Consider the following 14,511-nt stretch of genomic DNA (forward strand, 5'->3'; position numbering starts at 1 on the left):
AAAAAAAAAAAAAAAAAAAAAAAAAAAAAAAAAAAAAAAAGTGGTTTTTAAGACCTAAGTATTGTTAAAAGTTTTAAAATGAGATTTTCAAATTGATGATACCCTCATAATATTATCTTTAATATTATTTTCTGCTTGCTGAGTTTCCAGATAATTATAACTGTTATATGTTTTTGTTATAATTGTGGAGGCTGTAATATTATTTGTTCTATACATATGTAGTATTGCTTTGAACAAAATTTTAAGCATATTGTTATCATGATCACCTGACTTTTAATGGCCAGTAGTAATGATACCTACCATATGCCATGTACAAAAATTAACTCAAAATGGCTTAGAGCCCTAAGTGTTAGAGCTAAAACTATAAAACTCTTAGGATAAAATACAGGAATAATGTTTGTTACCTTAGATAAGCAGTAGTTTCTTAGCTATGGCACCAAAAGCACAAGCAACCAAAAAAAAAAAAATAGTAAATTGGATGTGACCAGACTTCTGTGCTTGGCTGGGGATGGTGGCTCATGCCTGTAATCCCAGCACTCTGGGAGGCCGAGACAGGCAGATCACTTGAGCCCAGAAGTTTGAGACCAACATGGCAAAACCCCATCTCTACAAAAAAAATACAAAAAATTAGCTGGGCATGATGGCTTGTGCATTTAGTCCCAGCTACTCAGGAGGCTGAGGTGGGAGGATCATCTGAGCCTGGGAGGCCGAGACTGCAGGGAGCCATGATTTGCGCCACTGTACTCCAGCCTGGGTGACAGAGATTCTGTCTCAAAACAAAACAAAACAAAACAAAACTTCTGTGTTGAAAAGACACCATCAAGAAAGAGAAAACACATCACAAAACATGGGAAAAATATTCACAAATCATATATCTGATTAGGAGCTTGTATCCAGAATAAGAACTCTTGGAACTCAGCAATAAAAAGACAACCTAAGTAAAAATGGGCAAAGGATCTGAATAGACATTTCTCCAAATTCACACAAGCGACCAATAATAAACGAAAAGATGGTCAGCATCGTCAGCCATTAGGGAAATGCAAATCAAAACCGCAGTGAGATACCACTTCACACTGATTAGGATTGGCTGTAATAAAAAAAGACAAGGCTCTAATAAAAAACATGAACTATAATAAGTGTTTCTGATGATGTGGAAAATTGGAACCCTCATACATTGCTGGTGGAAATATATTAATAAAATGGCAAAGCCCTTTTGGAAATTAGTTTGGTAGTTCCTCAGAAAGTTACCATATGATCTAGTAATTCCACTCCTAGGTATACACCCAAGAGAATTGAGTACCTTTGGTAATACAAAAACTTGTACATGAGAGCTGGGTGTAGTGGCTCACACCTGTAATCGCAGCACTTTGAGAACCCAGGAGTTCTAGACTAACCTGGGCAACATAGCAAAACCTCTTTTCTATTAAAAAAAAAATTTTTTTTTGACCTTGTGTATGAATGTTCATAGCAACATTATTTATGGTAGCCAAAAAGTGGAAGCAACTCAAATGTCCATTAGCTGATGAATGGATAAATAAAACGTGAAATCTGTACATTGGAATATTTTTCAGGCATAACAAAAGAATGAAAAACGGATACATGCTACAACATGGATGAACCTTGAAAACATTATGCTAAATCAAAGAAGCCAGGCACAAAAGGCTATATATGATGTATGATTCCACTTTCATAAAACATCCAGAATATACAAACCCGTAGCTATAGAGAATAGATTGGTGGTGTAGGAGGAGAGGGGAGATGGAGAGTGACTGCTTATTTGTATAGGGTTTCAGGGTGATGAAAATGTTCTGGAATGAGATAGCGGTAATCAATACAAACTTTAGTGAATATACTAAAAACAGCTGACATGCCTACTTTAAAAGGGTGACCTTTGTGGTATGTGGATTATAGAAAAAAGCTGTTATTTAAAGAAACTAAATTGGAAAAAGAAAAGTAATGATAAACGTTTCTTTCCTCACTTGGGGTATGTAGCTTCGAGCGAATGCTCTCATCAAAAGGGGCAGCATGTACATGCAACAGCAGCAGCCTTTGCTGTCCACTCAGGATTTCAACATGGCCGCTGACATCGATCCTCAGAATGCAGATGTTTATCACCACCGAGGGCAGGTAAGTCTGTTTTCTTACCTAGAGGTCTGACTTTTGGATTGAGCTATTTGATACAGTTTTTGGGAATTTCTTATATAATTTTCTTGAGTTTTCTTATATAATTTCTGATAGCTGTGAGCAAAGTGTCACAGTGGTTTACAGTGTGAATTGGCCTTTTTTAGTCTGTCTTGAACATGTGTCTTTGTAATTTTGGTGTTTATGAAAAAAGTAAAGGAAGGCAAAAACAAAGAGTTCAAGTTTGTTGTTCAGTTGTTTCTGGTTCATAGGTTTTTCAATGAGTAAAACATTAATAACATTTAGTAAGCAATCTGAATTAATTATAGAATCAACAGAATGATTTTTGTGAGCTTCTTGCTATAGGGAAATAGCCTGGACTGTCCAAATAGTAAAACAAAATATATTTATCTTTTGAAGTTTTATAATAGGCATATTGGTTTTTTAGTACAGTAGAAATAGTGAAGAAACAGTTTCCAGTTACTGGCTCAGGTAGGGAAAACATGGCTTTATATTTGGCTTAACATGGCTTATTGGAATGCGTTATGGTAGAAAGTGTGGGCTATGCAGTATAATAACAGAAGAGCTGAAGTTCTTTCTAATTGAGATTATTACCTTATACGGTCATGTGTCCTGCCCAGGAAGTGCATTAGGCGATTTCGTTGTGCAGACATAATAGAGTGCACTTATACAAACCTAGATGGTATTGCCTTTTACACACCTAAGCTGTATGTTATACCTTGTTGCTCCTAAGCTACAAACCTGTATAGCATGTTACTGTACCAAATATAAGCAGTTATAACACAACGATAAGTATCTATGTGTCTAAAACATATCTAAGCATTGAAAAGGTACAGTAAAAATGCAGTATTGTAATCTTATAGGACCACTATTGTATATGCGGTCTGTTGATTGAAATATCATTATACAGTATATGACTGTATTTCTTTTTTTTTTTTTTTTTGAGACAGAGTTTCGCTCTTGTTACCCAGGCTGGAGTGCAATGGCGCGATCTCAGCTCACCGCAGCCTCCGCCTCCTGGGTTCAAGCAATTCTCCTGTCTCAGCCTCCTGAGTAGCTGGGACTACAGGCACGCGCCACCATGCCCAGCTAATTTTTTGTAGTTTTAGTAGAGACGGGGTTTCACCATGTTGACCAGGATGGTCTCGATCTCTTGACCTCGTGATCCACCCGCCTCGGCCTCCCAAAGTGCTGGGATTACAGGCTTGACTGTATTTCTTTCAGAAGGGTTTTAAGTATTGAGATAACCTCTTAAAATTCTTGACATTTCAATCTCCACTGGTAGTGTCTGAAGATTAATTTGAAAGGTAATTATCTGATGTCTAACCTGCTTTGATATTAGAATGTACAGAGATGTTTTGTTTTCTAGAAGAAGCAATTTCTTGCTTAATAATGATCAGAATTGCAGTGCAGAAATGGCTGGTTTGTAGTCCTTTCTAAAAGTTGGATACCAGTTTTCTGTTTTGGAATCTTTCCTTTTAAATTACAAGATTTTTTAAATCACTGTTTCTAGAAAGTAATCATATGTTGAATAATTACTACATGCTCAGCATTATGCTGAGCTGTAATAATGGAGACACAGAACATACGTAACTGATGCGCCTATTTGAATTATTTATGTATTTTTTTTTTTAGCTGAAAATACTCCTTGATCAAGTTGAAGAAGCAGTGGCAGATTTTGATGAATGTATTAGGTTACGACCCGAGTCTGCTCTGGCACAAGCACAGAAATGTTTTGCATTGGTAGGTACCACTTTCTTCTGTATTTTCCTAAACATCACTTTTATTTTCCAGTGTCAACAAAAATGAGTATCTCATTGTCTACAAAGTCTTACTTCTTTCTTTCCCAAAGGACAACTATTGAGGAAGAAAGGTGCTAATAAATATATATGCTGATTGATACCTAGCTCTTGTATTTCTCTGGACATTTGTTTGAGTTCACCTTGATAGATGTTTGTTCCTGATTTTATACTTCCCCTAAACAGAACCGGTCTCCCTGCTTCTCCGTCATAAATCAGTATCTTTGCAAAAACATTTTGAGGAAATACTTTGCAAACATGACACCATCCAACTTGCTCTCTCACTCCTCCTCCAGAGAACTTTCTTAATATTCAGAAAGACAAAGCTTAAAAGGTTGTTTTGGTTTTTTTTTAGTTCATTTCTAGTAAAATAAGGTACTCCTAGCTGTATGGCTAGGAATCCTAAAAGAATTTTCTGTTTAAAGAAAGAAATTGTGTCACAAATATAAATATATTTATATTATGAATAAAAACATGACAAAAATTTTGTTAGATTTAAAATTGTCTCATTTATTGCGAAGTTCACTTCTTACAAATTAGTATGCCCTCTTCGACAGTATTGAACATATTGAAATTGTATAGTGGCCATGGAGTCCTAGTTGTACATAACCTTTGGCTGTCTGCTGCTGAAACACCTACTTAGAACCCTTTTGGATGCTGCAGATTATGTTAGCAAAGTGTTTTTTGGAAATATTTATGTAATTTTGTGTGTTTATATTAACATTCCATGAGTTTTTGAGTTCTTGATTTGACAGGCCTGTTTTGATTTTTTTATAGTACCGCCAGGCATATACAGGAAACAACTCTTCACAAATCCAAGCAGCTATGAAAGGTTTTGAAGAGGTCATAAAGAAATTTCCAAGGTGTGCCGAAGGCTATGCACTATATGCTCAGGTAACTGTTTTTTTCCGGTTTTAAAAAAATAACTGCATTCATGTGCTAAATCTCAGGATGGAAATCAGAAAACAGTGCTATCATGGTTGTAGCTTCTTTGGAAGCATGTGGCTTTGCTTCTGATTGGTTCTTATGGCCCCTAGTTGGTCCTGAAATCACCTCAGAAGAGGCTCCAGGCGAGAATTTCTCTCCTGTCTTCATTTGGATTGGTTTTGCAAAAGTAATTACCTTAGGAAAATATACCATATGCAGTTGGTGGAGAAAATATCCACGGAAAAGCTTTTCTTTCTGTTAGTTCACTGCCTTTTTATATGGCTAAGTTGTAGCAGTTTAATTTATCTTTATCTAAAATTCTTGAAACTCTCTTGGTTTAGGATTGAAGCTGTGGAAAGTAGGATTTAAATCTGAATTATCTCAACTTTTTAATTGTAGTCTGAAATTTTTGAAAACTTAATAGTTTTAAATCATCCATTTAAATGAAAATGATTAGCTTCTTGTAGTCACAGTCATACATTTTCCCCTCAAATAAATGATCTCTGAATGACTCAGCTTTCTTTCTTAAACTTGAAAATTGGTTTTGGTGTCTACATAAACTAGGCATCTCAGTACTGTGTGTCAGGATGACAGCTGCTTCATGGCCTGTTAGGAATGGGGCTGCACAGCAGGAGGTGAGCGTTGGGCAAGCAGCACCTCCTGAGCTTCACCTCCTATCACTGTCAAATCAGCAGCAGCATTAGATTCTCATGCCTGATGATCTGAGGTGGAACAGTTTGGTCCCAAAACCATCCCTCCTCCCCACACTCCCGTCCTTGGAAAAACTGTCTTCCACAAAACCAGTCTGTGGTGTCAAAAGTGCTGGGAAAGTGTTGGGGACTGCTGTGGTATATAATTCATTTTTCTTTATTATTTTTAATTACAAAAGAAATGTATTTTTCCCCACCGCACAAAAATAGGAAACAATAAAAGATTACCATCCCCTGGCTGGACGTGGTGGCTCACGCCCGCAATCCCAGCACTTTGGGAGGCTGAGGCAGGCAGATCACTTGAGGCAGCCTGACCAGTGTGGAGAAACCCCATCTCTACTAAAAATACAAGTATTAGCCAGGTGTGGTGGTGCACATCTGTAATCCCAGCAACTCGGGAGGCTAAGGTAGGAGAATTGCTTGAACCTGGGAGGTGGAGGTTGCAGTGAGCCCAGATTGCACCACTGAACTCCAGTGATGTGTTGCCTGGGCAACAGAGTGAGACTCTATTTCAAAAAAAAAAAAACAACAAAAAAATTACCATCCCTGATTGACCCCTCTCCTTAAACCATTCTTAAGGTTGCTTATTTTGTTTTTAATTTCCTTCATGGTATCTCTAGGCAGGTTATAAGAACAATTTCACAAGGATTTTAAGGGTTTATTGAGGGTGGAACTATGAGAAGATTGATTTGTGTTGAATCTGTTCTTTAGAGGTAGGTGTTATATATAACTGCATTATTAGAGATTGAAATTTTGGGGTATGAAATACATCCCAGAAGTTCTTTAACCTCAGTTTGAAATGATCTATTCAGTCTCTGGTATTTACAGTTCCTAGACAGGATAGTGGTAATAAAAAATCAAACACTGGCTGCTAAGTCCACATTCTATTTAATTAATTATAAAAGCAGTATATGTAATAGAAGATGTTAAAGAATGTGTAAAAGTTAACATAAGACAAGTGTACATTTTAGTTGTATGAATGGGTACACTTAAGTTTGTGCCTTATAATTAGTAACAAACCAGGAAGTGACAGCAACATCCTCATCATTGTCATGGAATTCTGAAGGGCTTTTTGGTACAGGTTTCTCTAAGTATCTAGAAGAACAAAGGCCACCGAAGAGCAACCACTGCTGGGGAACAACTCTTCTGCAGAACTTTCCCAACAGCACATTTCCCTATTACTGTTCTACCTTCAAGATAGGTTTGATTTTTATAAGCTGTCTTCTCATTAGCATTAGCATTAGCATTATTGCAGTCAGTTTACACTAAAATTTCTTTTGTTTTCTAATTTAGCTTCACTATATAGTATATGTAACTTTATACATACTGTACATGTGTGTGTGTACTTAGTGTAACTTTCTTAGCCCTCTCAGCTTTGGCTGAGATGTTGGCCAACCCTTACAGTTACAGCTTGAACATAGTCGGATATCCACAGAACTGTTCCTTCCATTTCAGCCATGGGATTTGCCTTAAAATAGTGGATTATAGCTGGTATTTTTTGTTTTGTTTTGTTTTCAAAATAAATATTTATTACATTATTATTAATTAGGACAGATAATTGGGGAAAATCCTAAATGTTCAACAGAAGATTGAATTATGTTTGCAGAATTGTGGTACACTCACTTAATGGTATATTATGTAGCTATTAAAAATTACATTAATTCTAAAGTTACAAAGCAAGATACAGCCCTGCCTATTATTAAAGGGAAAATTGTATACAAAATGAACTCAACCATGTGAAAGAAAAAAAAAAGGGAGGTAAATAGAGATAGATACATGTATCAGGAAATGAGGCCATGCTTACAATGATGAAGCTATAAAAATAATTCTCCTTTCTACATCTTTCTGATTTTTATTACAAAGAACATGTGCTGACTATATTTCTTTGATATTTTTAAGCGATTTTTAAAATATTTCATCTAAGTTAGCTTATTTTAGATATAAAAAGACTAAGAGCCGTACAGTTAAATATAATGACACACACAGTTCTTAAAAGTCATCTTATAACTAACTGGAGTTAACTGAATATGGGCTGGGTATTAGATAATATTAGGAATTATTTTTGGAGATAGTTGAAGCAGTTATAGATGCTTTAAAAAAAATCAATAATTTGAAAGAAAAAGCTCTGAAGACCTTTAACACATACACCTTAACTTATCCTTCCAAATTAATATTGCCCTTAAGACAATTCCCTGGTCAGGTGAGGTAGCTCATGCCACCCAACACTTTGGGAGGCCAAGATGGGTGGATCACCTAAGGTCAGGAGTTCGAGACCAACCTGGCGAACACGGTGAAACCCTGTTCCTACTAACAGTACAAAAATGAGCCAGATTGCACCATTGCACTCCAGCCTAGGCAACAAGAACGAAACTTTATCTCAATAAAAGAACATAATTCCCTTAGGATATATTATTATAAATTATGAATAAGCGATGTGACGGTACCTATGAGAATGTGACATTCGAGTTACCACTAAAACTGGATTGTGTGTATTCTACAGTTTACCAGATTATCTGCTATGGCATACGTTTAACCACTTGCTGAAGAAAGGTGACAGTTAAGATATAGTTGTAGCAGTGCCACCTAAAAACTCCAATAATTAAGATGTAATGTAAATCAGTCTGTATCTCCAACATAATTTTATAATAAATGAAGTGAATTTTTATAATGAAGAAGAAATACACTTTTAACTGCTTAGGTTGACAGTTACCTTAATATAACTGAAGTTTCTCCTCATAGGCATTAACAGATCAACAACAGTTTGGTAAAGCTGATGAAATGTATGATAAATGTATTGATTTGGAACCAGATAATGCCACAACATATGTTCATAAAGGGTATGTATGCTTTCTGGTTGTTCCAATGAGATAATAAATTTCTGACATGGTAATAACATGCATTTATTTTGGCCATTGAGGAAGGGGACTGTGGTAGGGAAGAAGTTAATTGACAAACCTCTTAATGCTCCTGGATGTCATTTCATTCTTAGAGAAATTAGTTAAGGAGGCCAGGCGCAGTGACTCACACCTGTAATCCCAGTACTTGGGAGGCCAAGGCAGGTGAACCACCTGAAGTTGAGTTCGAAACCAGCCTGGCCAACGTGGTGAAACTCAGTGTCTACTAAAACTACAAAAAGTTAGCCAGGTGTGGTGGTACATGCCCGATTCCCAGCTACTCAGGAGGCTAAGGTGTGAGAATCGCTTGAACCTGGGAGGCAGAGGTTGCAGTGAGCCATGATCGCACCACTGCACACCAGCCTGGGCGACAGAGTGATACTCTGTCTCAAAAAACAAAAAGAAAGAAATTAATGTACTATTTTCGCTCTATGTTTTAATTTTGAACATTCTGTCAGCTGTTGCTTATATCAAAATAGGAAGCATACACAGTGTTTGTGTCCTTGTGTACTTGAATTATCCTAAGAAACATCACTTAAATTTATATAAATTGAAAAGTAAGGGATGCAAGGTAAGTTAGTAATGGAGCCTAGACCATTGAACAGTTTTTGTAATAGGGAACTTAGAGTAGAAAACCTATTATAAGTTGAGAAAAAACACAATTTGATGCTGATTATATATTGCTTTAGGTTTTGTTTTTCTTTATACGTTTATTGAAGGCAGAAATTGAGTTATATTAATACATGTATATTCCTACTGATACTGGGCCATGGTTACGTCTGAGTATCTTTTTGCATTTGCAGTTTACTTCAGCTTCAGTGGAAGCAAGATCTGGATAGAGGTTTGGAACTTATCAGCAAGGCTATTGAAATTGACAATAAATGTGATTTTGCCTATGAAACGATGGGAACTATTGAAGTACAAAGGTAACTTCTGGAGTCTGTTATTAATGTATGGAAATGTATGGCAGCTCTATAGATATTTAGCTTTTTGTTCTTCTTACATACATGTTAACGTCTATTATGTTCTTTCCTCTTTTCACCTGTATTATTCCTGTTTGAAAAAAGAAAAATAAATGCCTGTAATATGCTTAGGCAGTGACATAAGGATTGGTAGCCAAGTTGCCAGAAGATCTGGACCCTCCTACAAAGAAGCGTCCAGCCAAATGACTGGGCATGTTGCAACATCAACTCTGAGCCCCTGAATTTTCTTTAAAATCAGAGTTAGATAAGAACATTTTTTGCAGCTCTGTCCTTATTTTGTGTGAATGTTTATCCAGAGTTGCCCTTAACTGCCACCATTAACAGGTGACAACTGTTTATATATGGGCTTTATTGTATACCATCTTAATATTGGCATTGCCATTCATTTGAGTTGGCCACGTACTGGCCTTCAGATGTTTTCTAAGTACTATTTCAATTAGTCTTTACCCCATCTTTATAAAGGCGGAGATTATATGATCCCTAGTTTAACTGACACCCAGACTGCTTGTTTACAAGGTTGCACAGTAAGCCAATAGAGAAGACGTGGTTTGAGCCCATATTTCACTGAAGCCAAAGCCACTGATCTTGGCACCATCACTTGTCAGGAAACAGCATGAGTTTTCTCAATTTCCTATCATTCAGTCCCTCCTGTAGTCCTCTCCCTGCTCTACAGTAGGCAGAATATATATAGGCTGGTAAAAAAAATCTGTTTCTTTTGAACCATTCTGTACCCACAGTGGCATGTAAATACTAATTTTTTTTTCTTCTTTTTGTGAGACAGTATCTCCAGCCCAGGCTGGAGCAGTGGCACAATCTTGACTCTGCAACCTCCGCCTCCCAGGTTGAAGCGATTCTTGTGCCTCAGCCAACCAAGTAGCTGGGACTACAGGCATGCACCACCATGCCCAGCTAACTTTGTATTTTTAGCAGAGATGGGGTTTTGCCATGTTGGCCAAACTGGTCTCAAACTCTTGGCCTCAAGTGATTTGCCCATCTCAGCCTCCTAAAGTGCTGAGATCACACACATGAGCCACCGCACCCAGCCTAAATGATTTCTTAATTGCTAATTTGTTAATGTGAATAAAATATTCTTGTGCTAGAACAGGATAGAGTGGTAGTTCTTAATCTTTTTTGAGCAAAGTTGTGGATTCTTCTTAGAATAATACACATACAAAAACACTTTGCTTTTAAGGCTTTCACAGATCCCGGGTTAATTAAAGACCTCCGATTTAGGGTTTGATGGAATTTTTTTCACATGTTAATTGAACTTTTAAAAAGTCCATTCTGAACCTTAACTTACAATTAAATAAGTGAATTTGAATAAATGATATTGCAGATTATCCTAGAATTTTGGAGATCTGCTAGCTGTTGGCCTAATGACAGAACATGAATTCTTGAAAAAAATTTTTTTTTTTTTTTTTTTAATAAGTCTATCACGTTGCCACATACTGTAATAGGGGGTTAAATGTAGTCACCCTAAGGGTACCTCTTATTGGCATATATAGAGAGTCTGTCATATATGCCAGTAAGATGTACCTTGCTAACATGTATGCCAGTTAGACTCTCTATATATGCCACTGTACATATATATACACATACAGAGATATATTAGTAGGGACTTAATATTTCTGCATATGATTGCATATATATGTAGCTAATACTAGTTACTTAAGACATTTGGTTCTTCGTAACTATATAGATATAAAGCCTAGCCACACTTATACAATTTAAGACTTACAGTCTCTTAACAAGCATATCTACTTTATTCAAAAGCAGATAATTACCAGCCATTATTGTAGGTTCTGTGAATTGAAGTATGTCCATCAAGGAACTAGTAAGATTGTAGTGTTTGTAAACAAACACACATTTCATCTGACTGTGCATAGTATGACAATAAAACTGTGGGAATGTTGGGGATAGAACAGCTAGTTCCCCTGGAGGGGGGGAGGGGGAAATATTTTTCATGAGGATACTGTATTTGAACTAGGCCTTAGATAGCTGTGGATTTGACCGGAATCAGGCAGAGGCAGTAAATCTGAGTGTTATATGTAGGTATGAGTGTGTAGCACAATCAAGGAACTCACATAGACTGCGTGATGAGTGGCGGTGCATGGGGTTGGGGACGGGCTAAGAGACTGAAGTGGAAAGAAGTGGGCCCACATCAGTCTGTGAATGTGAGGCCCTTGCATGTCATTAGAGTCCCGAGATTATGTCACTACTTTCCAGGGGAGCCTCATGTTAACAGTAGAAACGTGCAGAACTTAGGAACCAGGCAGAATTATGATTTTAAATAAGCCAATTAATTTCCTTAGTCTCACTGTTCTTACCGGTAAACACATAATGCATGGGATATAATGTAAACACATAGTATTTATAGTAATAGTTACCATTCATTGAGTGCCTTTGATATGGTAGATACTCTTATTTATTATAAAAGCAGCATTTTACTAGAATCATAGTAGAAAGTGGTCAGACTTCATGTAGCATCACTTACAAATGTCATTGAATATTGCGAAGTGCTTGTTGAATCTGAGACTTAAAAATTTTCTTCTTTCAGAGGAAACATGGAGAAAGCCATTGACATGTTCAACAAAGCTATTAACCTGGCCAAATCGGAAATGGAGATGGCCCATCTGTATTCACTTTGCGATGCCGCTCATGCCCAGATAGAAGTTGCAAAGAAATACGGATTAAAGCCACCAACATTATAAAACGGGGGAAAGCAGACTGACCCTCTTTTTAAAAGTTTACCCCCTCTTCAACCGAACCCTAAAGACACTGTCATGAACTGTGTTGAATGGTGGAAATTAGTATTTGTTTGTGGTATTGTTATTTGTTACATCTGTTTCATGTCTAGGTGTTGTGGGTGTGGCTGTTGAAGGAAGTTTGCAGTCTTGCAGCTTTTATTGCCTGTGCAACAAAAGATTAGAACCTGTTAAAGGGATATTAAAATAAAGTTGCAAAGAGTACAAATGATAATTGGCCATGCAAATAAAAACTCTGTTTTTTTTTTTTTTTTTTTTTTTTTTTTTAATGGGGGTTGGGGGTTGATTATGTTCTGGATGATTTTGTCTTTATATATAGGTGTGAATAATGTAAGTATTTTACAGCATGCTGGTTTTTAAATTAACGTAGTAAATGCTGTAAAATAGATCTATATTCAATTAAGTGCTTTCAGTTGAATTTTTGGAAAGAAACAAAGGTTAAATGGGGGATTAAAGTAAAATTGAGAGACCCTTTAAACCATTATTAGCATGCACAATACCTCTGATTTTGCAGAGTTTTAGAAAGTTAGTGGCACCTATTAATCCTCTTGACCCCTTTCCAGTCTAATGGATAATGTACATTCTTCTTAAAGTCCACAACGGCAGATTTTCTTACAGTAAATTATGCAGATGCAAAATATTCTAATTGATATATGTGCTGGAAGACTGAGTATTGATGGGGGAGTGGACCAGACAAAGAGGTAAGATGAAACAGAAGTGTGTTTATAATTGTTTGTGACCATTTTCTATAATAATTACTGCTATTTAATGCTGTGCTTTTAAAAGTACAGGATAGTGGGTGCAACGGCATGTACCTTTTTATAGTCTCAGCTACTTGGGAGGCTGAGGCAAGAGGCTTGATACCAGGAGCTCAAGGCTATAGTGTGCCATGATGTTTGCACATGCGAGTAGCCCCTGCACTCCAGCCTGGGCAATATAGCAAGACCCCATCTCTAAAAAGTTTTAGAACGTTTTTTAAATCAAAGTGCAGGTTGCTTGTATGTATAACCTATGTAAAGGTAGAGTAAGTGTGATATATGGGAGTATTTAAATAGCTTAAAATTTCTAGTGAAGAAAACGTGGCTAAAGGTTCAAAAAAGATGTAAGACTTGGAGCCAGAACATAATATTTCCTGAAATAAGTTTAGTGCTTTAGCTATGGCTACATGTGCTTAAGGAATTTTGAGCCACTTATTTTTGAGGATGCTGAGGACATGTAGAGTGCTTTTTTTGTAATGCGCTAACCTTGATCTCTAAGGACTAACTACCCAGGTCCAGGTCTTCACTAGGGATGCTGACAGCAGTATTTTATCTTTACTCCACCTCCTTCCTTAGAAGTCGCTTTAAGATTTCCAATTTCCACTTTTATAGACCATCCTTTTGCTTATATGCTAGATTTTTCTGGTGAGACAAGGGTTGTGTTCTTCATGGGTCTTTTGTTTTGAAATACTCAGGATGGGGAGAGGTTTATTTAAAAAAATATTATTATGGTTTACATTGTTGGGAGAAAAGGAGCATTTTTACACCTCTTAAGGGTGCTTAATTCTGTTGAAACCAAAAACGATTTGTCTACAAATGCTATCTTTTTTAGAAACTTAGAAATGAGTCCCTTTCAAAGTCCATCTTTGGAAAATACTGAGGAGGCCACTAATTAGTTGGTGCCGTTAACATAATTCAAGATGATTTGGATGATGGAAAGTTTGAGACCTCTGCATTTTGTTTTTAAATTATGCACCTTCTGATAACCCCCAAATACAGAAATGTCCTACATCTCTGAATGAGCTCTGGCTTTACAAAAGTTTTTATTTGCATGGCTGTATTTACATGAACACTGACATTTTTTTCTACTCTTCTCCCTTCTTTCACCTTGGGGTTGGGTAGAGAAACACAAAGGAAACTGAAGCATGTGCCATTCTATGCTGTCATTCCAAATTCTCATGGACTATTGCCTGTTGTGAAAATATTTCAAACTGCACTGAAAGCTGCATCTGTCTGTATCTTTCTTTTGTAAATGACCTCACATGTAAATTCACCAAATAAATATTACATTCAAGCTCTTCTATCTATTCTTTAAATAGAAAGATAGGTAGTTTACTCATTTATTACGCTTTTGGGTAAATTGACAGGGAATCTCTTGTGAGCTCAAAATAACTTTGGAAATAGGAACATACTGGAAATGTTAGAATATGAAGCAAAATAAGTTTGTTGGTATGAATGGTGGGGTTTCTCAAGAGCATCCACCCCTCCTCCTACTGTGAAACAAGGCTCCATGGAGCGCCAGTACAGCCAACC

At 36.7% G+C, this 14,511-nt stretch overlaps 1 protein-coding gene across 1 annotated transcript in view; it reads left to right on the forward strand.

The window, feature by feature from the left end:
- Positions 1 to 14,272, forward strand: part of TOMM70 (translocase of outer mitochondrial membrane 70) — a 39,992-nt gene extending 25,720 nt beyond the window's left edge. Inside the window, exons 7-12 of the mRNA XM_032299336.1 lie at positions 1,993 to 2,127; positions 3,778 to 3,885; positions 4,719 to 4,835; positions 8,318 to 8,415; positions 9,276 to 9,398; positions 12,013 to 14,272. Coding sequence (XP_032155227.1) covers positions 1,993 to 2,127; positions 3,778 to 3,885; positions 4,719 to 4,835; positions 8,318 to 8,415; positions 9,276 to 9,398; positions 12,013 to 12,166 — 735 coding nt within the window. The 3' untranslated portion in view covers positions 12,167 to 14,272. The remainder of the gene's footprint in view (positions 1 to 1,992; positions 2,128 to 3,777; positions 3,886 to 4,718; positions 4,836 to 8,317; positions 8,416 to 9,275; positions 9,399 to 12,012) is intronic.
- The last annotated feature ends 239 nt before the right edge of the window (positions 14,273 to 14,511 follow it).

Source organism: Sapajus apella, unplaced genomic scaffold, assembly GCF_009761245.1.
Source record: "Sapajus apella isolate SASKATOON/1434 unplaced genomic scaffold, GSC_monkey_1.0 scaffold40, whole genome shotgun sequence".
Taxonomy (NCBI): domain Eukaryota; kingdom Metazoa; phylum Chordata; class Mammalia; order Primates; family Cebidae; genus Sapajus; species Sapajus apella.